At 35.0% G+C, this 23,226-nt stretch overlaps 1 protein-coding gene across 1 annotated transcript in view; it reads right to left on the bottom strand.

Moving 5' to 3' along the window:
* PLEKHA5 (pleckstrin homology domain containing A5) overlaps positions 1–23,226 on the bottom strand; it is a 235,118-nt gene that overhangs the window by 87,312 nt on the left and 124,580 nt on the right. Inside the window, 3 exon segments of the mRNA XM_030321879.1 lie at positions 929–1,033; positions 4,103–4,223; positions 5,144–5,227. Of these exon segments, the coding sequence (XP_030177739.1) occupies positions 929–1,033; positions 4,103–4,223; positions 5,144–5,227 (310 nt within the window).

Here is a 23,226-nt window from a genome sequence, read left to right as displayed (position 1 = left end):
GCTTCAATGATTGGGAATTCTTTGGATTTTAAGATGGCCCTCTCTCGGTAAGTTGCCACCTCAGCTTTCACATGGAACGATGTCTAATGAATGTATCCTCCGTATACATGTAAAATCAGAGACAGAACAAAGATAGATAAAGGTCTTGAAGGCTGAATATATCATCTCAGTTATCTGGTGGTCACTTAACTTGGAAACCCAGGTGCAAACCAGAAAGTAAAAAAGAAAACAGTCTATAAGCACGAAAAGAGATGTCAGGAAGTCCAATGTACATGCATCCTTACTAATTCCCAAAGTAATGGCAAGGTTCCAAAAAAGCTTAGTTATCAGGTTTTCCAAACGATAAAACAATATACACCCCAACTTATCAGGATGTCTGACAGTGAGCCATACTTAAGCAAACAGATCAGAAAAGAAGAAAAAGAAAAAAAGGAAAAGAAAAAAAGAAAAAACAACACATTTAAGAGAGTAGTCTTGAGAGCCTAAAAGTAAAAATCTGAGAAAACTATAAAAATCTCAATTACGATTTCTCTGTAAAGCAGAGAAGTATATAATTGTACACTTCTCTAATGATTTTTAAATGAACAGAAAAATGAACAGTATCTCTGTATGTTTTTTTTCCCCATTTAAAAAATATTTCTGCCTGGATAATTTTAGCATAGTATTCCTAACGATTTCATACAGCATGTATTTAATTTCAAATCTAGAAATACCTACAACAAAGACACACAATCTGTGTTCTAAGTAACATCCATTACTTTTTCTTTCTTTACTATTCTAACATTCTTCAGTGGTAATAAAAAGAATCTGGATGACTAATTCTACAGTTCCTTCTCTATTTTATATAATTGTCCTAGGTACATTCAGCTGAAAAGGTCTTTTGATTCCATTTTTCTTTCACATCAAATAGAACACAAACAAAAAATACCTGTTTATAAAGCCAGCCTCGCCTGACCACAGGTGCATTAGGATTCCTTTTAATTGAATTTGATCTTTTTCCAAAATTGTGAACTTTTTTTGAAGACCGTGAAGTCTAAATAGAAAAAAGAAAAACAGAAAATGTGTTATTAATGGTTGGTATTTATATGTCTTCTTCATAATTTTATCTCTCCAGATTTCTCTGAAACATGCAGGACTTAAATCTTTTCAGATGAATTATAGCAATTCTGCTTTTTGAGGATTTACTTATTCCAAGTGTAAGAATTTTGCACAAAGAATTTTTCCCCAGGATATTACAAAGAATCACAAGTTTTACAATCTGTCCTTTAAAACTGGAATATACAATTTTTAAAAAGGCACAATGTGTGGCACTATTTTGTCCTACCTGCTATATAAATTGAATAAACCTTGGGTAAAAATGAACAAATCTTTAAGAATAAATGAAATGTAGAACTTTTTGCTTTATATCTGATTTAATAATGTTATTTCAATTACAGAAAGTGAACAGTTGTCAAGGGTCAAGAGAAATACTCAGATATAAAACATACCACATCAAGTCAACACAAGACTGGAAAGATCTGCTTAATGTCATGTACTGTATTCTCCTTTATGGGCAATTCTGAACTTGAATGATGCCAGATAGATAGTGTTTACTATATATTTAAAAGTATACATAAGGAGATACAATCTTTTGAGATACTGCTATGTTTATTTAGTATGAAGATTTAGCAGGAATGGTAGTGGTAACCAACAAACAAAAACAAAGAAGCTGAATTTGAGTTCTCTATAAAGATAAGTAATATCAAATTATCTTATTGTTTAACTTATCTAGAATCCAGCACATTTCATGAGAATTTTGTTTTTTGAAGCTTATATTAGTACATAACAGAATGTTAAGATCCAATATCAACCACATTTTCCCAAAGTATGTTTTGTTGATACGTTTCACTTTATTTTTGAATACATAATGCTTAAACATAGTATACAACTCAAATGGTACAAAAAGATACACACTGGGACTGGTCATCTACTTCCTACCTCTGGGCTCTAGCACTCAACCCTATGAGGCAACCAATGTCAACTGTGTGTATGTGTGCACTTATTCATCTAAGATAACTGTTTTCATAGGTATGGAATATCTTTTTTTCCTCAAATGATTACATATATAATACCTACTATTCTGTTCTACTGTTTCTTGGAGCTTACTACATAAAGAAAATGCCTATTTACCCACATTGTTGTCAAGGTACTGCGCTAGAAAACTTCTTAACCTTTGCAAATTCGATATGTGAAAAATGGTGTCCTTTGTTGTTTTAATTAGCATTTTTCATATTATGAATGAGTTTGAACATCATTTTCATATATTTAACAGTAAAATTCCATTTTCTGGGTGGGGATTTTACATAATATGCCCATTTAAAAAGTAGGCTGTAAGCCTTTTCCTTATTGATTCAAAAAACTTCTTTTGATTATAAAGGAATTATTCGTGAATTATTATATGAATTGCAGATATTATGCATGCATAATAATTATTTATGGTTCAATCTCCTTATTTTCTATTTTGATTTTTGGGTTTTATGTCATATTTAGAAAGCCAATCTGTGGGGCGCCTGGGTGGCGCAGTCGGTTAAGCGTCGGACTTCAGCCAGGTCACGATCTCGCGGTCCGTGAGTTCGAGCCCCGCGTCGGGCTCTGGGCTGATGGCTCGGAGCCTGGAGCCTGTTTCTGATTCTGTGTCTCCCTCTCTCTCTGCCCCTCCCCCGTTCATGCTCTGTCTCTCTCTGTCCCAAAAATAAATAAACGTTGGAAAAAAAAAAAAAAAGCCAATCTGCATTCTGCGTTTGTTTTTTTAAAAATCTTCCATTGTTCTTTGTAGTGCTTTTATAGTTTTGTTTTTAACATTTCAACACCTGATCTATCCGGAAAATTTTCAGTGTAAAGTTTGAGGCAGAGATCCGACTTTCTTTCCAGATAATGACTTGCTGGCCCTCAACCTACATATCATTTCTCTAGATTTTGATTAAAATATATTAATGAAGTATTATAATACTCAGTTACCTTACTAGCATTTTATGTTACATAAGAATTAGAAAATATTTACATTATTTAGAAATTTATATTAACTTGTAATACTCTACAAAATTTCATTTTAAAAACATTAAAACAAAAATGTCACAACAGGCATTTAAAATAGATAACTGCCTATTATCCATTTCTTTATAATAATCATAATTTACTATAACTGTTCTATTATAAAATATATTTTTTAATAAAGATTATTCTTTTATTATCACTTGATTCTCTTGCTATCCATTAATTTAGGAACTGAGAAGCAACTTTAAGGCAACTATTTATTCAGATTTAGTAGCATGTGTTTTAAGAGACATAAAATTTTCGTATTAAAATTCTAAACTTAAAATATTAGCACTGTAGTTTAAAGTATAAGAAACAATAACTACAGGGGCCCCCAGATGGCTTGCTCAGAGGAGCATAAGAAAGTCTCTTGATCTCATGGTCATGAGTTCGAGCCCCATGTGGGATGCAGTGATTACTTAAATAACTTAAAAAATAAATAGAAGCAGTAACTACAAATTTTTATAGACACAAAGTCTGGGACCTTACATTAAACAATTAACATTTTTCTTTGTGATTATAAAGAAACACCACCCTCCTCTATTTCCATATGACTATGGCACTTTTTGTATAATGGATTCTAAATATGTCAGAATCATCAAGCACAGTGGCCTAGGGTTTCCCTTTGGCAGTGATTCTACATTTCTTTTTAAAAAGTTTGTCTGTTCAATCTAGGGATTTATAACAGTCAGAAAATGGTATTTCTATGCCATTATATTAACCCTCATCTTTAAAACTTCAGTTGATTCAATAAATTGCCATTTTTTCACGTAAACATCCATATATTTGTAAAATTATTCAAAATCTGAACTCTATAATAGTTTTAAAAAGTCATTAAATTATTAAAATATAATCTTATTATTTTATATTCCACATCATTCCTTAAGTAAATTATCTCAAATGTAATTTGGTTCATGTAATAAGAAAAATGAAATAATTATTTTTTAATTCTAAGCCCATTAAGAGTATAGTAATAGATGCAACCAATTATACCAGATATCAGTAATTAACAGTAAGCAAAAGAACTTACTCTGCCTACAGGGCTCATCGGATGCACTCCATAATCTGAAGTCATATTATAGTTAGAAGCTTCATTTATCATGCTTATAGGTCGTTCCTTCTTTTCTTCAGATGTCATGGTTGCAACAGTCCTGAAAATATGTCAGAATGCTAAAACTTGCTATACATGTTGACTGCTTTACAATAAACCTTCCCTAGAAATTATAATGCTGATGTCCCACTTTTCCAAAGAGCTGGATACTAGTTAGAGCTTAATAAGCTCTAGAGTCAGAGCTTAATATTTATAACTATTTTAAATATAATTAGCATATCTCCTAAGCACATGATAGGTTAAAATCATGTTTATTTTAATAAGCATTATTATAGATATGCTACTTGGTCATCTAACTGGAAAATTAAAACCTCAGTAAAGATGAGCTATTCTATTATCGAAAATAAAAATAATGATATCAAGAGCTATTTTTTTTTGTGAACAAATTTATAGTATATAAAATATTTTCACACATATCTCATTTGATGCTTATAATAATCCTAAGAAATGGTAATTACCACTATCTCTGATTTAAGGACGAGAAAACTGAGCTCACATTAGTTTAATAATCTGACAAAGTTTATAGTTTCTCTGACGTTAAATTCTGGGCTCTTGAGCTTACTGTCTGTGTTTGTACCAACAGCTTCTGAGATTACATTCTTCATCAAAGAAAGTTTTAAGTTATGTTCCTATGCCATCCATAGTAAATAGATGGGTTTCTGTTATACCTGACTGCAAATACCCAGATAAGAAACTGTTAAATTATAATGTATTAACATATGGACAACAGCAGAGTGCCTGGGTGGCTCAGTTGGTTAAGTGTCCTAGTCTTAACTCTTGATTTCGGCTCGGGTCATGACAGCATGGAGCTTGGGATTCTCTCTCTCTCCTCTCACTGCCGCTCCTCTTGCTCACACTCTCTCTCAAAATAAATAAACTTAAAAATATGTTTTTGGATAACAGCAATCTTAATGCTAACACCATTTAAAACGAAGGCATTCCATGAAACTCTTTACTTACTGTTCATTTACTACAAAAATACAATTGTCCTGTGATGGCTGTCCTGTGACTGGATGTTTACAGGTTACTTTCCTTTCATTATGGCTAAAAGAAAAGAGAAAAAGAGAAAATGCATGTACTTCTATTATCACAAATGTTTTTCTAATATTCTGGTAGGAAAATAGTGATTTCTTTATTATAACATTAGTGAATAAAAGAGATGAAATTCAAACTCCCAGGTGATGAAATCTCCAAATACACCCTTTCTACTACCTACCATGTACACATGTATGTGTGAATGCTACTACAGTTTTACCATATAGGTAAATGAACCTCCCACCTCCCAAGCCTGACCTCAATTCTTTCTTCTCACTATTTTATAAAAAAGTAAGTTGATTTGGCTCCATGATCACTGCATTTCACATTTGATAGGTGGGACACAAAGAATGAGTATCTACCTACTTCTATTATTTTGTAGCTTTATTTAGGCACATCATAGAGAAGTAATGCCAAATTCATATACTGTTCTTTTTAGGCTGAGTGATAAGATTAGGTCCCCTGCTGTCTTCTTAGAAATGAGAGGGAAAAGAATTCCCAAACGATTTATCTAAATAAAAAATACTGTAGGCCAAAAAAAGTATAATATATACTGATAAATAATACACATTATTATTTATAAATTAATTTTCCCCCTTTGGGTCACATACTATAAGGCAAGATCTATAAGGAAGATCTATCATTTACTTTCCTTACAGAGAAAAATTTCAAGATGTTGTAACTGAATATTGCTTTGTTAATCTTAAAAGATTATTAAATGTGCTCTATAACCACAAGCCACAAACTTTCTGGCAAACTTTAGATATTTAAATTCCTTTTCCATATCCTAACTTTTATTAATATTATTTTTATTGGTAACATAGTACTTGAAACTTTATCCATTAAATAAAACTAAAACCACAAAAAAGAAAAGGTACAGATACATATTGACTATTGTGGGAGTAGAATGACTGATGGAATATAATGTGTTTCTATTATTCCTTTATTTTATTTTATTTTTTTAACGTTTATTTTTTTGAGACAGAGAGAGACAGAGCATGAATGGGGTAGGGTCAGAGAGAGGGAGGCACAGAATCTGAAACAGGCTCCAGGTTCTGAGCTGTCAGCACAGAGCCTGACACGGGGCTTGAACTCACAAACCGTGAGATCATGACCTGAGCCGAAGTCGGCCGCTCAACTGACTGAGCCACCCAGGCGCCCCACTCTATTATTCCTTTAGATAACCAGTCTAACAAGCACACAGGACTACTAAATTATCAGCTTTTTGAGGTGGTTTTGTTTTTATGCAATAGAGAGATTAAGATTTGGTGGGTTTAAATATCCATTTGGAGTGATATTTTCACTACATAAAAAGTATGTGAGTGGGGCGCCTGGGTGGCTCAGTTGGTTAAGCGTCTGACTTCAGCTCAGGTCATGATCTTGCAATTCAGGAGTTTGAGCCCCACATCGGGCTCAGTGCCAACAAGCTCAGAGCCTGGAGCCTACTTCAGATTCTGTGTCTCCCTCTCTCTGCTCCTCCCCTGCTTGTGCTCTTCTCAAAAATAAATAAACAGTAAAAAAAATTTTGAAGTATGTGAGTTCAATGGTGGAAACTTAAGGTCTCATGTGGGATAGTAGTTTATGTAATAAGCAGTGAACTGGTAACAGAATAACTAAGAAAGTACAGCCTCTGCAGGTAAGTGGAAAATTCTGAAGAACCCAGATGTGATGAACACCATGAATGTGTCGAGGTATATAAATTGTGATGTTTAACAGAATAAAAGTGTGGAGAAAAAGGGAGGGGGTAAAGTAATCAAGGATAGGGATTAGGACACCTTAGTGATTAAAAAAAAAAAAAATGGAAGATAGCATCTTTTGTTTTCTTAAAGCCTCTCCTAGGAAGCATTAAAAAGGCTGAGGTAGATAGAACAGAAATATACAAATTCTTTCCATAAAAATCCAATATTGCAAAAAGAAAGCAAACAAACCCTTATATGTTGCATTATTTCCCTAGGCTATGTCATCTTGCCTAGGAGGAATACAGTAGACTCCAATCCCCAAATTCTGGAAGATCTAAATTGTAACAACATGGCTCTGCAATAGTTATCTGGCTAAGAGACTACTCTGATATCCTGACCACTACATGGATTTGGGTATCCATTAGAAAAAAACATAAAGGAATGGAGATACCTAAATAGTGAATGGTTTAAAAAGAGCACACTCTTTTGCCTAAAAGTGGATGCTGTTTTGAATGAAATGGTGATTTTATTATCTAAGTACTTTTCAGAGCACAATGTCTTAAACAGTAAACCTAATAAAAATCTTACTATTCTAGCTTAAAAGACCAGTGACTAAAATCAATATGAAATACAAATATATTTATGTTCTTCATTTCTTCATAGTATCCAATGTGTGTGAGGTTTTTTTAAATTTACTGTTGATATTATATTGACATAAAATTCCTATAAAATCTACAAGGACACTCTAACACGAAAGTATTTTACAGGCATATTTTAGAGGTATTGCAGGTTTCATTTCAGATTACTGAAATAAGGTGAGTATCACAATAAACTGAGAAATGAATTTTCTGGTTTCCTAGCGCATATAAAAGTTATGTTTACACTATTAAGTGTACAATAACATTATGTCTAAAAAAAACCCCAATGTACATACCTTAATTTAAAATGCTTTATTGCTAAAAAATGCTATTTATCATCTAAGCTTTTAGTGAGTCTCAGTCACTGATCACAGATCACCAGAACAAATGAATAATGAAAAAGTTTGAAATAATTGTGAGAAATCACCAAAATGTGATAGAGACGTGAAGTGGGCAACAGCTGTTGGAAAAACAGTGCCAAAAGATTAACACAAGCAGGGTTACCACAAACCTTCAATTTGTAGAAAACACTATCTGTGAAGTGCAATAGAGAAATGCAATAAAACAATATGACCGTAATATTTTTTAATGAAAGAAATAACCTTTCTCACTACATAAGCATAACTGTAACATAAAATAAAGATATCCTCTCAACTACTGGGACCTCATCCAGTAGTTGAAAAAAACCTTCTGCACAGCAAAGGAAACAATGTGCAAAACTAAAAGGCAACCAATGAGATGGGAAAAGATATTTGCAAATGACACATCAGATAAAGCGTTAGTATCCAAATTCTATAGAGAAGTTCTCAAAAAACAATCCAGTGAAGAAATGGGCAAAACACATGAATAGACACTTCTCCAAAGAAGATATCCAGATGGCTAACAGACACATGAAAAAATGCTCAACATCACTCATCATCAGGGATATACAAATTAAAACCACAATGAGATACCACCTTACACCAGTCAGAATGGCTAAAATTAACAACTCAGGCAACAGATGGTGGCAAGGATGTAGAGAAAGAGGATTTCTTTTGCACTGCTGGTGGGAATGCAAACTAGTACAGACACTCTGGAAAACAATATGGAGGTTCCTCAAAAAATTAAAAATAGAACTACCCTATGACCCAGCAATTGCACTACTAGGTATTTACCCAAGGGATACAGGTGTGCTGTTTTGAAGGGGTACATGCACCCCAATGCTTATAGCAGCACTATCAACAATAGCCAAAGTATGGAAAGAGCTCAAAGGTCCATCAATGGATGAATGGATAAAGAAGATGTGGTGTGTGTGTCTGTGTGTGTGTATATATATACACACATACACACATATATATGCATATATATGTGTGTATATATACATATACATACACACATACACACACACACACACACACACACACACACACACACACACATATATATATAGGAGTATTACTCAGCAATCAAAAGAATGCAATGTTGCCATTTTCAACTATATGGATGGAACCAGAGTGTATTCTGCTAAGTGAAATCAATCAGAGAAACACAAATATCATATGACTTCATTCATATGAGGATGTTAAGATACAAAACAGATTGATATAAGAGACCGGAAGCAAAAATAATATAAAAACAGGGAGGGGGACAAAACATAAGAGACTCTTAAATACAGAGAACAAACTGAGGATTGCTGGAGGGCTTGTGGGTGGGGGGATGGGCTAAATCACCAGAATCTACTCCTGAAATCATTATTGCACTATATGCTAACTAACTTGGATGTATAATAAATAAGCAAACAAATAAATAAAAAGTCCTCTCAAATGTTTATTCATTTGTTCTGTCTTATACAGTATTCCTAAAATCTGGTTCCTGAAAACTAATTTAAACAACATAATTATCAAATAGAAAAGTCACAGTAACATTTTCTAATTATTCCATTAAAAAAAATTAAAATTGGGGTGCCTGGCTGGCTCAGTCGGTTAAGCATCCGACTTCGGCTCAGGTCATGATCTCATGGTTAGTGAGTTCAAGCTCCACGTCGGGCTCTGTGTTGACAGCATGGATCCTAAAGTCTGCTTCAAGTTCTGCGTCTCCCTAGCTCTCTGTCCCTCCCCCACTCACACTCTGTCTCTGTCTCTCTCTCAAAAACAAATAAATGTTTAAAAAAATTTTTAAAGCAAAATATCAATTCCAGTCTTAACTGTTTAAATGTGGTAATTTCCTATCACCTGATAGGATTGCCAATCCTTACTGCCCCTGAGCAAATATATTTTTATATATATTTTTATATATCTAAAAATTTATTTTAAATTTCAAAATCATTCCTTATGTTGGCACTTACACTTCATTTTTATACTAATGTTTCATTTTAAGGTATTGTAATGGTAAGGGTAAACATAATTTGGAAATTATAGACAGAAACTAAAAATATGAATTAAATGAATACTGAGTGCCAATAAGTGAAAGAATTGTAAATGAAATCCAAATGAGTCTTTAAAAATCTCCACAAAGCCATCTCTGTTAATGTTAGAGTTCATTATATGCTATCCATATATACCAACTGGGCACTGTGGGAGATGGCTGGCCTACTGTTTAAGTATCAAGTCAGGGCCACTGTCTCTGGCACGAAGGAGGACTGTCTGCTCAGGACCAGGAAGGAGGGTAGGGACAATGATTCTCAGCCTTTCCTCAATTCTACTGAAGTTTGTCCCTTGCACTGTTTACAAAGCATATGTTTTCATCCTACATCTGCTATCCTTTTGTAGTCCACCAGTTTTTTTCTTTTATGGAAGGGCCTCAAAATTCAGATCAGGAGTACTATCAGTTCTGTTGTAACTGATATGTGGAATACATTCCATGTAAATGTGGAAAAGTGTGTTCTCCAACGTGATTCATATGTTAGGGAACACTTTGAATATCAGTCACATAAATTCCACATTTTTTATGCATGCTCTTGTCTGTGATCCTGTCCTGTTTGTGTGTACAGGAGTACATCAATCATACAATTGCACAACCTCAAACATCTGTCAGCTACGTTAGTTCACGGCCTGTTTTATGCAACACACCCATCCACATGTAGTGATACAACTTTCCATCTAATTTCAGATTCCCGTACTTCCAAAACTTCCCAAAACTCACAACTTAAAACCGTCCCAATGTCCACTTCCACTATACAAACTGTGGGTCTTTTTTCAAGGCAAAGGGTATCTGCAGTATTTTTGTGTTTCCTAACCTTTTACAGTAAAATTGTGCAACCACTTTTATTAGTTTCCTATCTTTGTTTTATGTGTCACTAATGAAGTTTTTGAGGGGTCTTCCAATGAAGTTCTTTTCCACAAAAGCCCCTGATTTCCATTGCCTGATTTTGCACAGTGATGTGATTTTTAGGAACATACATGTTGTGTTATAGCAAAATTGATTGGACCACTTAGTTCCAAACTAACATACGTCTATGCTGCAAAAAGTGCATTTTGAAGCTTTAATAGAAAGATGCCATTTTAAAAATCCTTGCCAGAGATTTTTATGCTCGTCATGAACGAAAAGAAGTACTGGAAAGGTATAATGTTACATAAATTTGTGTTTCTAGTGGAATCCTTATAAAGCAGGGATAAAATTCAGGTCTTGATATAAGACATTCTTAAGATCACAGAACAAACCATTTCCCATCGTGTCTTTGAATTCTCTGTGGCATAGCAGAAGTGCTAACTTTAACAAATGTGATGCCCAGTATTTACCTACTCATACTTCCTGGCTTCTCTGATGTTTTATTTTTTTTTAAAGATTTTATTTTATGTTTTAAAAGATTATTTATTTATTTTGGGAGTGGGGAGCAGGCAGAGGCGGGGGGGGGGGGGAGAGAGAGAGAGAGAGAGAGAGAGAATATCCCAAGCAGGCTCTGCACTGTCAGCACAGAGCCTAAAGCAGGGTTCAATTTCATGAACCATGAGATCATGACCTAAGTTGAAATCAAGAGTTGGATGCTTAAGTGCCTGAGTAAACCCCTTAAAGATTTTATTTTTTAGTAATCTCTACGCTCAACATAGGGGCCCTAACCTGCAACCCCCCGAGATCAAGAGTCAGCCTGCTCCATCCACACTGACTGAGCCAGGCAGCAGCCCTTGTCTGTGCTGGTTTAATGTCTAAGTCTAGACTAGTGGATCTCAACTGGGAGTGATTTTATTTCCCAGGGGACATTTGGAAATGTCTGGTAATATTTTTGAATGTCACAAGTGGGACTGGTATCTAGTGGGTAGAGTCCAGGATGCTGCTAAATGTCTTACAATGCACAGGCAAGATTTCTCCACAGGAAAAAGTATGGAGCCCAAAATGCCAATAGTGTGAGGTTATGTAAGCCTATGCTAGACAATCATAGCCCTCTAACAATTAACTCTGCTGAATACGCCACATTTACTATTTCTTTGTGTTTCTGTATTTCTCTAGAGACAACAGAGGCAGCAGGAAATAACAGTAATTGAGAGCACAGGTTCTGTTATCAGGCCACCTAGGCTTAAATCCCAGCTCCCTGACTCATTAGCTAGGTATCTAAATTACTTTAACTTTCCATGCCTCAGTTTCCTTAGCTTAGTACCAGTAACTGTATCAAGGTTGGTTATTTTTTTCAGAGTTGCTCTAGGCACCGGGGATAGCAGTGAACAAAACATAAAAATCTTTGCCCTCATGAAACTTACTTTATAGTGGAGACGTTTATGAGGATTGAAAGAGTGAGCGGTATAAACATGGCCTGGGACAGAGTAAGTCCTCCATAACTGTTGGCTTATATTTATTGTGAACAACAGGACTTTCAGCATGTCATTGTCATTAAATTACTGGTCAGTCAACTGTTTATGTTAAAAGTTTAAGATAGTACCCACCTAGTAGCCCCCTCTCACCCGTGGTTTTCCGCTTTCTGTGTTTCAGTTACCCATGGGTCAACTGCAGTGATGACCCTTTTGACCTATCCCAGAAGGCCACTGGTAGCCTCATGCTGTGCATTAATACCTGTGTCATTCTACTCACTTCATCTCATCACATAGGCATTTTATCATCTCACATCATCAAAAGAACAAGGTGAGTACAGAACAAAATATTTTGAGATCATATTCATATGACTTTTTACTACAGTAGACTATAGTTGTTCTATTTTATTATTATAGTTGTTAATCTCTTACTGTGCCTAATTATACATTAAGCTTTACCATAGGTATGCATGTATAGGAAAAAACATAGTATATATAGGATTTGGTACTATTTGTGCAATCAGGCATCCACTGCTGGGGGTAGGGGGTGTCTTAGAATGTATCTCTGCAGATAAGGGGCTACTGTACTCAGTATTTACTGTAAAGAATAAAGTTGTAATCTCTCTTGGTTTCATGCTTCTGGTAAAGATACCTGCCCCTAATATGTCAAAAAGACAGAGGAGAAAAGTAATTCTAATACAAAAGTTCCAAAGAAAGATTAGCTGTGTTTTTATGCTAGCAAAGGCAGGATGTGAGAAGATTCTTAAATAGTGACAAGCAACACTTAAAAAAGAAAAAAAAAATGGACTCAGCTATTCTGGAGAGTTCAGGACCAAAGAAAATAGGGCATATTCACTAGCTTAATCTGAGGATCATGCTCTATTATGAGTCCAGATAAAAAGGTTGAATCAATTCCATTTTCAGGAAAATATCAAGAAATTGACAAACAGCAACACAAATTACTTGTTTCTGGCATTATGTCTTCTTCACTATTTATTACCAGACATGTAATCATTTACTAAACTAGAAGACCAAATGCAAGACCTGCTTATTTAGAGCCTCTATGAAAATACTTTGTTCAATAATAATTTAGTTTTAAAAGATCTTAAGATGAATAAATCAGTGTGTGTAAACATTGTGTCTCTATCAGATTATATAAATAACAAATTAAAAAAGACATGTCTGCTGGAGATGGAATATACTTACTACTCTACCTTATTCTTTTCAAATCTTGTATTTAGGAACCAAATAATGCATCATGTAGGTAACTGTACTAGAAAATCTGGGTGAAGCTGTACCATTTTAAGCAGTACTGAGCTTTCTACCAGCCTACATGAACAGGGAAAGCTGATAAACTACATTACTCCTTATAGCCTCATTGTGAAAACAGAGCAATTCACTGGGTTTGAGTCAACTCTCAGTGACAGGTGCTTTTATATGAAGAATAATTTAAACTACATGGCAGCACACTGAAGATAGGAGAAGCTGGTATTGTGTCCCTTTCCAAGGTCATTGGAGCAAGGCATTTTGTGTTCAGTCCACATTGCTAGTCTTCCCTCAGCAGAACACTTTTAAGGGAAGGTGCCAATGACATTGCTAAAGAAATACCTCCCTCCATGCACTAAGTACATGCATAAAATGCACAAAATTGCACATTTCATATACAAACCCCAATAGGGGTTTAGAAAGACAGAGGGGAAAAAAAGATTTAAAAATCAGTTGCTATTGGGTTGTAAAAGTTCTTTATATATTTTGGGTATTAACTCCTTATCAAATATATGATTTGCAAATATTTCCTCTCACCTGGTAGACTGCCATTTTTTAAAATTTTTATTTATTTGTTTTTTGAGATATAGAGTGCTTAGGGGAAGTGGGTGGCGGAGATTGAGGGGGGGGGAGAGAGAGAGAGAGAGAGAGAGAGAGGAGAGAGAGAGAGAGAATGAGAATATGAATCCTAAGCAGGCTCTGCATCATCAGCTCAGAGCCTGATGCGGGACTCAAACCCACAAACTGTGAGATTGTGACCTGAGCTGAAACCAGAAGTCAGATGCTTGACTGTCTGAGCCACCCAGGCACCCCTGTTATATTGCTTTTTCATTTTGTTGTGCAAATGCTTTTAGTTTGATTTAGTCCACTATTTTTGCTTTTGTTGCCAGAATTTTTTTTTTAATGTTTTCGCCAACTAACAGCAATGTTCTGGATATTTAATTAGAATTGCAATTTTTTCCTATGGGAATACTTATTTGTGTGTGTGTGGGTGTGTGTGTGTGTGTGTGTGTGTGTATGAGTTTCAACGCTTTTGTATCATGCATAATTTCAATGACTGCTTAATACATAAAATCCATTGTTTTTTAAGAAATAAATATCAAAACTGCTATTAACATTGCCAATAACAACCAATATAATTCTTCTGAGTAATAATACATTAGACAAAGTAAGCTTTAGTAGTGTTTTATATGTGTAACTGTGGCAATACAGTGAAAATTTATCTACTGTGCATAAAAAATATGTGGTTTTAGAAAACTATTCCACAGAAGAGATTTTGGTTGTCTCTTACTAAACTCAGATGCAAACCCGTTTATATGATTTGCCTCTGAATCATGTGTTTCCCTTATGGGGAAGAAAGAAGGATTTAATTTAGTATAAGAAAACAGGGTATCATAGAGGTTGGCAACGAAGCCAGTATCATGACTTGGATTTTTACAAGGGCTCAACGCATAAAAGGTGCCACATATTCACAATGTTGTTAGAAGGGAGCAAGGTGGAAGAAGTGGTGGGAACTACGGAGGCTATTTAGTTCCCAAATTAGTCTGAAAGCTGTAGAGCAAACAGCTCATATGTGTATTTATGACTCTTTTGTTTTTAGTATCCTTCTAACACAAAATGGAGTATTGTACATTCTCAATTTGTCCTTGGTTCAGTATACTATTAGACAATAACACTCTCCAGATTATTCTAAAATTGAAGAGCTTTTATCGTTAGAAATCATACAGCCTTATCACTTTGAGACTCAAAAAGTCTCAAATTAGGTTCTGAAAACATGTTTGTAGTTGTGACTTAGTTATTAAATTTGTTCTAAGGTAGTTCAGAGAAATTTTAAAAATACTGTTACATGTTAAGTTTGTTAATGTTTTACACAGATAACTATTTTATTTTTCTTTTAATAAAAGGAGAAAATGTTATGTCGAAGTCTGACTACCACAAGGACTATGTCTGCAATTTATTTTTAAAATGAAAAAATGTTGGCATGGAAAAACTGTGCCACAGTTAAAGGCAATGTTTTAAGAACAAGAGAAAACACTATAAGTGCCCTGCCTTTTCTTGAGACTCAATTATTGAACCTTATGTGAAGAGATAACCACTGAGTTAGCAGTCTAAAAGAGTGTATTTTTTTTTTTTTTTTTTTTGCAAAACATGAAAAGTATATGTTTCCTTTCCCTGCATTTCTTCTAAATGCCATTTGCCTTTAACTTAGAACTAACTGCTTCCAGACATCTGCTCAAACCTCAGTGATTCATTTACCCACCATCTCCTTAAGGTCTTAACTCTTTCTCTCCTTTCTCCTCTCATCATTTAGCAAATGGATCATCTCCCATTTCTGGGGGGTTAAAAAGAAAGGATTTCTTAGGTGCGAGTACCTCATTGATCCTCACTCTCAGCAAAAAGTATCAAAATTATCACCTTGATCATCACTACCCATTGAGCAGGACCGCGAGTGCTGCTCACACACTCAGCTGTCACACCTGTGCTTAAAATGTGACTATCGATCCTCACATAGACCCTCTGAGGTTACTATCTTCACTTTACAAAATGCATACACTGAGGCTCACAGGATTCACAAAGCTGTCAGAAGTCACACAGTGACAAGGCGAGGAAGAGGCAGCCCCAAGGCCTGAGCTGTGTCCTTTTCAGATCCCCAACTTTCAATAGCTGCCCCTGCCTTGAATCTTATCTCAGCCAATGAGACTTTTCAGTTTCTGCCCTCCATCTTCTGCGTTTCTGCCCAATGGTACTAAAACACAACACAACATAACACAACACTGTACTTTCCTCAGAGGTCCTTCCCTTTTTCCACAGACCAGTGACACACAGCCTCCTTCGCTGCTCGTCTTGTCTCCTTCTGCCTCACTGCCTGGCATCACCCAAGACCACATCTATCTGAAGCAGAATAATGAAACCTTCCCAGTTCCAATTTAATTTTAGATTCCCTATCTCTTTTCCATCTTCCTATTCTCTAAGGCTTCAGAATCATTTTCCAGTCTTAGATGCTCAGATAAAATTATCTCAGCATAATCATAAACACTGCCTCACATTCCCAATTACAGGTACCAAAGAATTTAAGTACAAATAACTGTAAAGCATGGGTTTACAAAAGCACCCAACAGGAACTGAGTATCTTGTTTTTCCCAGTAGGAAAATATGAACATGGTGTAATGCTGTAAGTATAAATATGAAACATTATTATAGACTAGGAACAATAAAGACAAAAAACTTAAAAATATTAGGCTCACATACAATTCATTGTTTTACTTCTGGGTTATTGTAGATAATTTCTAATCCAGCTTTTCAACAAACCTTAAATAACACCAACATGTTCATTTACAATCTATAAATACTTTTTAACAGATTTAAATAATTTTGGAAGTAACATCACAGAATAATTCATTAATCCATGCTAGTTACAGACAAATGTGTCTATCACATTAATAATTGCTACATATCCTGAGTGTTATGGCACCATTACCTTTTAGAACACTTGATACAAAACACTTGAATTACAAAACACATTATAGGCAAAAATACCTAAAATAATTTAGGTAATTCTTTCACTTGTAAGTCATCTGAGTGACTCTTAAGGAGCTTTTAAATGGCAAGGTTAATGGCACTTATGGTGAGAACAGAAATAGGATTCTTCAAATATACGCACTAATCCACCAAAGTAATTTCCTGTCAAACATTCAAGAATCAGGTGACATTTCTGGCTGTCACCCACACATCACCCTAGAGAACACACAACTAAAGACATCTCCATCACTGCCCTTGTTTAGGCTCTTATCTCCCCAAGAGTCTTTTAACACATTCAAATTCACCTCATTTTAACTAGGCTCTCTCCTATTTACAGCGTCCTCCTCACTGAGCCTTAAATTCTTTTTTGAACTAAAACCCAAACAAACAATAATGAACCCTATGCAATAGGACTTTTAAAAGAAAAAAAGTACGTGGTAGCACAAATACACATTACCTGGACCTAACTAAGTTCTCACTAAATAGCAGCTAAACTTGGACTGTTCTAGGAGAGATTTCTTGAAAAGTAAAATGATGTCACTTCCTTGCTTTACAAAGTTGCTGGCTCTCTGCTCTTTTTTCTTCTTTTGAAAAAATGTTATTTCTGAGAGAGACAGAGAGAGTGCGCGTGCACGTGTGCGGGAGAGTGCATGCAGGGGTGGGGCAGTGAGAAAGAGGGAGACAGGATCTGAAGCAGACTCTGTGCTGACAGCAGAGAGCCCTACATAGGGCTTGAACCCATGAACTGTGAGATCATGACCTGCACCTGAAGCCACACACTTATCTGAGCCAGCCAGGAGTTCCTCTTTCTCTGTCTTAAATACAAAGTACAATGGTTTGTATAGGACTATAATTTAATGAATGAGGAACCTGATAATTTGACCTGAGGTTAAAGTTTACTGTTGAATGACCTATGCAAAAAGCAACTGTAATACCACACATAAGGAACAAAAAATGATCATAGGGTATATTAAAGTAGTTTAATTTTTAAAAAAATTTTGAATATTTATTTTTGAGAGGAGAGAGAGAGAGAGAGAGAGATGAGAGAGAGAGAGAGACAAAGCATGAGCAGGGGAGGGGCAGAGAGAGAGGGAGACAGAATTTGAAGCAGGTTCTGGGCTCTGAGCTGTAGCACAGAGCCAGAAGCAGGGCTTGAACTTACAAACTGGGAGATCACAGACCACAAGATCATGACCTGAGCAAAGTCAGACACTTAACCGACTGAGCCACCAGGTGCCCCTATAGTTTAAAAGAATACTTATTTGAAAAATTAGAGTCACTTGTATAAAAAAGTTTTATTTACAGAAGTCTAATGGAGTTTTAAAATAAAACTAAGCAGAACTCCAACTCAGAAACATTTCAGTAGTCAGAATATTCTTGGGGTGCCCTGTGTGGCTCAGTCAGTTAGGCATCTGACTCTTGATCTTGACTCAGGTCAGATCTCCCGGTTCATGAGACTGAGCCCCATGTTGGGCTCAGTGCTGACACTGCGACAGTGTGGAGCCCGCTTGGGTATTTCTCTCTCTCTCTCTCTCCTCTCTGCTCCTCCCCTGCTCTCATGTGTTCTCTCTCTCTCAAAATAAATAAACTTTTTTTTTTTACCATTTTATTTTTTGAGAGAGACAGAGTGTGAGTGGGGAGGGGTAAAGAGAGAGGCAGACACAGAATCCGAAGCAGGCTGCAGGCTCCAAGCTGTCAGCACAGAGCCCGATGCAGGGCTGAACTCATGAACTGTGAGATTATGACCTGAGCCGAAGTTAGATGCTTAACCTACTGAGCCACCAGGAGCTCCAATAACTTAAAAAAAAAAAGAATATTCTTAGCATTTAAATGCAATAATGTGGCATTCAATGCCATACTCAATATATATAAACATAGAATTGCATTAATTCAGACAACTCTACTACTTGCTAATGAATGCTAATTACTAATGTTTTATTGTAACATGCATTAAATAGAAGTTTACTACCATTGGTAAGGAAGCAAACAACAAATTAGAAAAAGTTGAATTTAAGCACTATTTCTTCTATGTGTGGTCATATACCACTTTAAAAAGTTAATCTAACTCTAACCTACACATAAAGAACCACATGATTTCAAAAAAGATCCAGTTATTTTACTGTAGGGAAGCGCATTCTTCCCAATAGTCAAACTGACAGAATAGCTCAATTCAAACAGAAAAAAAAATCAGTAATTACTGAATTTTACTCTTCTTCACTGCAGTGTTTCATCATTTTAATACTGCAAGAGCTTATCTGAGCAATCACCTAAAGAACAAAAATGTAGTTACTACTACCAAGTCAAATGATACTTCTATGAAACAAAGATTTTATGAACAACAACAAAAGGTAGCTTTTCTTCCAAAATGGCTATATTTTTGTGTAACTTAAGTACTTCATTCAATATGACACAGGCACTGGTGACACAGCCTTAATGATAATATAAATAAAGAAACAGGAAGAGTAATATAACCATAATCAAAATATAAAGGGGAGACCAATTAGGGATTGATCTTGCTTAGAAGGGAAAGAGCAGGGAAGATGCCACAGAAATGGGTGCCATTTTGAACTGAGCTTCAGGATCAGCAAGAGTAGTCAGTCAGATGTGGTGAGAGTGCAGCACATACTGAAAAGAGGGGATACAGAAATGGGGCAGAAAGTCTAGGCTTTGAGTAACAACACACTTACACATAAAACATTTAGCATATAAGTTTTGAAGCAATGTATTTCCTCTACTCCTAGGAGCAAATGTATTTTTTATAACTCTGAAAAGGTTCAATGCACTTGTGACGCACACAGCACTTAATTAAGGCTCCATTTAGTCAACAATCATTATCCCTGAGTACTGAGAAATTTCTCACGTACAGATGAGGTGGGATAGAAATCTGACCCAGAATAGCAGGGGTAAGGCTCACTTCCTACGATAGAGATAGATACAGTAAGTAGAGCCACCAATGAAATCCAGTGGCCACTGCTGGCTATGGACTTGGCAGGTACTGTACTCCGAGATACAGTTCCTTCTAACAGAGTACAGGTCATGGTATCCTATTAGCCAGTTTGCTAACTAGTAGGTTTGCATTATCAGAGTGAAAATTAAATCTCTCCAATACAAGGATCAAGGGGGTCTCCTCATTCATTTAACTTGCTTAATCAATTCATTTACTCATAGTCAAATATTTATTAGGCATCGATTATGCGCAAGATTTTGTACTGTATGCCCCTAGAAAACAAAAATACAGTTTAAGACTATTAGTAACTTCAAGAATATGATTTCATCTGAGTTTTACTATGCTAAATTTCAAACTTAAAGAATGGCGCAATTATATTTTTCCATCAGGCTTCAATACTGATGGAAAGAGTCCCTTAAAGCGTACCTATTCATTAGAAAACAGACAAGTACTTTATTCTCTACTGCTTTAGATTTCAGTAAAACTTTTATGTCAGTTTCAGGTTATTTCCCCCTGCAGTTCTGCTCATCTTCCCCTGACCCCTCCTTTTTGGCTAGATTTAATTTCCTGTTCATACAAAGAAGTTTAAGTAACTTCCCTTCAACTTTAGTAGCATTTAGGCCAATGACCTCTGATGTCATAACGCCTCAAAAACATCTTTGTTTAATATGTATACTGGATATATTATAATTCATTGTGACTACTGTAACTTTCTGATTAAGTTTAAAATACAGGCTATTTTAAAAACATGTTAAAATATTTAAGTGGATTCAAGATAAAATTTTAAAGGGAATAAAAATATTCATGAGTGCTCCATATACTTAAATTTTCTGGCTTTGGGCAGAATTTTCAGCTTCCAGCTGAAAATCTTGCAACTCAAGGGAAAAACTGTGAATCATGAATTAAGGCCATCAAATCAAATAAAATGAATTTGAGACCCTACTTCTGTATTTCTCTGCTTCCAAATATAGAAGTATAATGTACTAGGAGTCATGTATGAGGCAGTTATTGCAAATTCCTCAAGTCTGGTATTTTTGCACATTCACAAATAAAAAGATGACGTAGATAATTTCCTTTCAATACTTACATAATTCACACAAAAATGTGTACAAGGAGTCTTATTCTTTGTTTCAGTAAATTGATGTGAAAATATTTAAAATATTAAGAATTTCCATATTGCTCTTGCTTCAACTAGACTTAAAAAGCAGATGGTGCCTGTTCTTTAAGAGTAAACTTTATTTGAAAATTCTTCTAAAAAAACCTTGAAATCACAAGGCTGCTACTAAACCCGCATAAAAAGAATTATACCAGAAATGGCAAAATGTAAAAAAGTAAAAGACTTTAAAGGCTTCAGTTTTTACTATATAAATAGTATGATATTAAAATATTATTCATCTCCTCACAGTGGAGAAGAGAATTATAAGCAAAATAGCTACAGACAAAAAAAGTCTTGCCCAACCTAATCTCCTTAAATTAATGGTTTCAAAACAAGTAAATCAATATACATAGTGAAATTCAAAGAAGCATGAATATTGTTAGTAAGAATAAATCTGTAAAGACATGTTGCCCAGCCTTTATAGCCAATTGCAGTAGTAACTTTATTTCTTTAAATGCCAAAATACTGTCTATAATAATTTCCTACCATTATATTGCTTTCAAATTTTAGGTTAATGAAGATTCCTGTTTCGAATCACATTACTGAAACAGACCAAATAATTAAAAACTTAAATAAATAGAAGCAGCTTCAACCAACTGTTAATTAGTTTAAGCTAGTATTAATATACATGCTAATAAAAACATTATGTAATGAATACTGTTAACATCTCCACAGGAATTTCTGAGAATTGTTCATTTAGTTCTCTTTAAGGAACAAAAAAATATACAAGCTCTTCTCCCAAGTAAGTTAAAAATAGACAAGATAAATTTAAAAATTTTAATGAAAATCATTGGGCTTTAAAGCAACATGCAACTACTACACGTTTATGTAGTTTAAAGTTAAGGACAGACTAAGAGGAAGATTACATTTTAAAATACCCAAGTCATTTGAAAACCTAATGATGTACAGTATTTACATTGTTACAAAAATACAACACTTTGGTTATAGAAATATTTATGTCAATTTTTTACACTAGGCACTGTGCCTGGCACTAGGGCTACAAAGATTATTTACCACAGGATTGTGAGCGGAGAAAAAAGTCCTAACTAATGCTCATTTAGCCATGACTTATTTATTATTAATACATAAAAGTAACAAGAAATACTCACCAGCCTTCATCAAAATCACATTTGTGAACAGACATTCAACTATAGGCAAAAAGGATACTGGAATACAAATCAGACTCCACTCCTTTTGTCTTTGAGCTGCTCCCAAATGAACACTGTAGGGACGAAGCACTAAGGAAATGCACTGTGGCTGTCAGGCTGGTCTGCCACTCTGCAAGTCTGACACCAGACTGACGTCACGCACCAACATGTCAAATGCAGCCACAAATTCAGGCAGCTTCTCCAGGAGGAAACTGTTGTGATTATGCATGCCTTCCAGCCATAAGAGTGAAATATGATTTCAATTCTCTTTAAAGTTGGCATACATCATAGGGTAAAATATCAGCATATATGGTTACAAACAGCTCTTGAAGAAAACATGCCGTGAATAATTTTAAATAACCTTAGCTCAAAATAAATAGACATTTCCTGTTAAAACTGTAAGCATACCAATTTAAACGACTCCTCTAAAAACATTTTTTGTTGTTGTTTCCAAAGTTGATACATACTTATTTCAAAAATTCAAGCAATAAAAAGGCATAAAGAAAGCTAAAATTACCTGGTGTTCCACTACCCAAAAATGATAATAGCTGCTTAGATTTATTGATCATTTACTATGTCAATCACTTTATAAACTCATCTGAGCCTCATAACCCAACAATAGAATTTCTTCATTTTACTAAAGAACGTGAGACCCAGAATAGTTATGGAACAGTGCTATTAGGCGACAGAGCAGGACTCAAACCCAGATAGAGTGTCTCTACTGCCTATGTATTTCATCACTAAATTATACTATCTAGCAGTCAAGATACCAATTGTTTAAATTCTGGTAGACCAGAGTTTGTATATGTATACAGATTTCAATATAAGAAAATCAAACTACATATGTTGTTTGCAACCTACTTTTTTCATTCAACAATATGCCACGGACAGTTTCCCATGTCAATAAATATACTCTTAACTCTTCCTTTTTTGATGG

Source organism: Lynx canadensis, chromosome B4 (genome assembly GCF_007474595.2).
Source record: "Lynx canadensis isolate LIC74 chromosome B4, mLynCan4.pri.v2, whole genome shotgun sequence".
Taxonomy (NCBI): Eukaryota; Metazoa; Chordata; class Mammalia; order Carnivora; family Felidae; genus Lynx; species Lynx canadensis.
The sequence above is the reverse complement of the archived record's forward strand: the minus strand, read 5'-3'. Positions and strand labels throughout refer to the sequence as shown.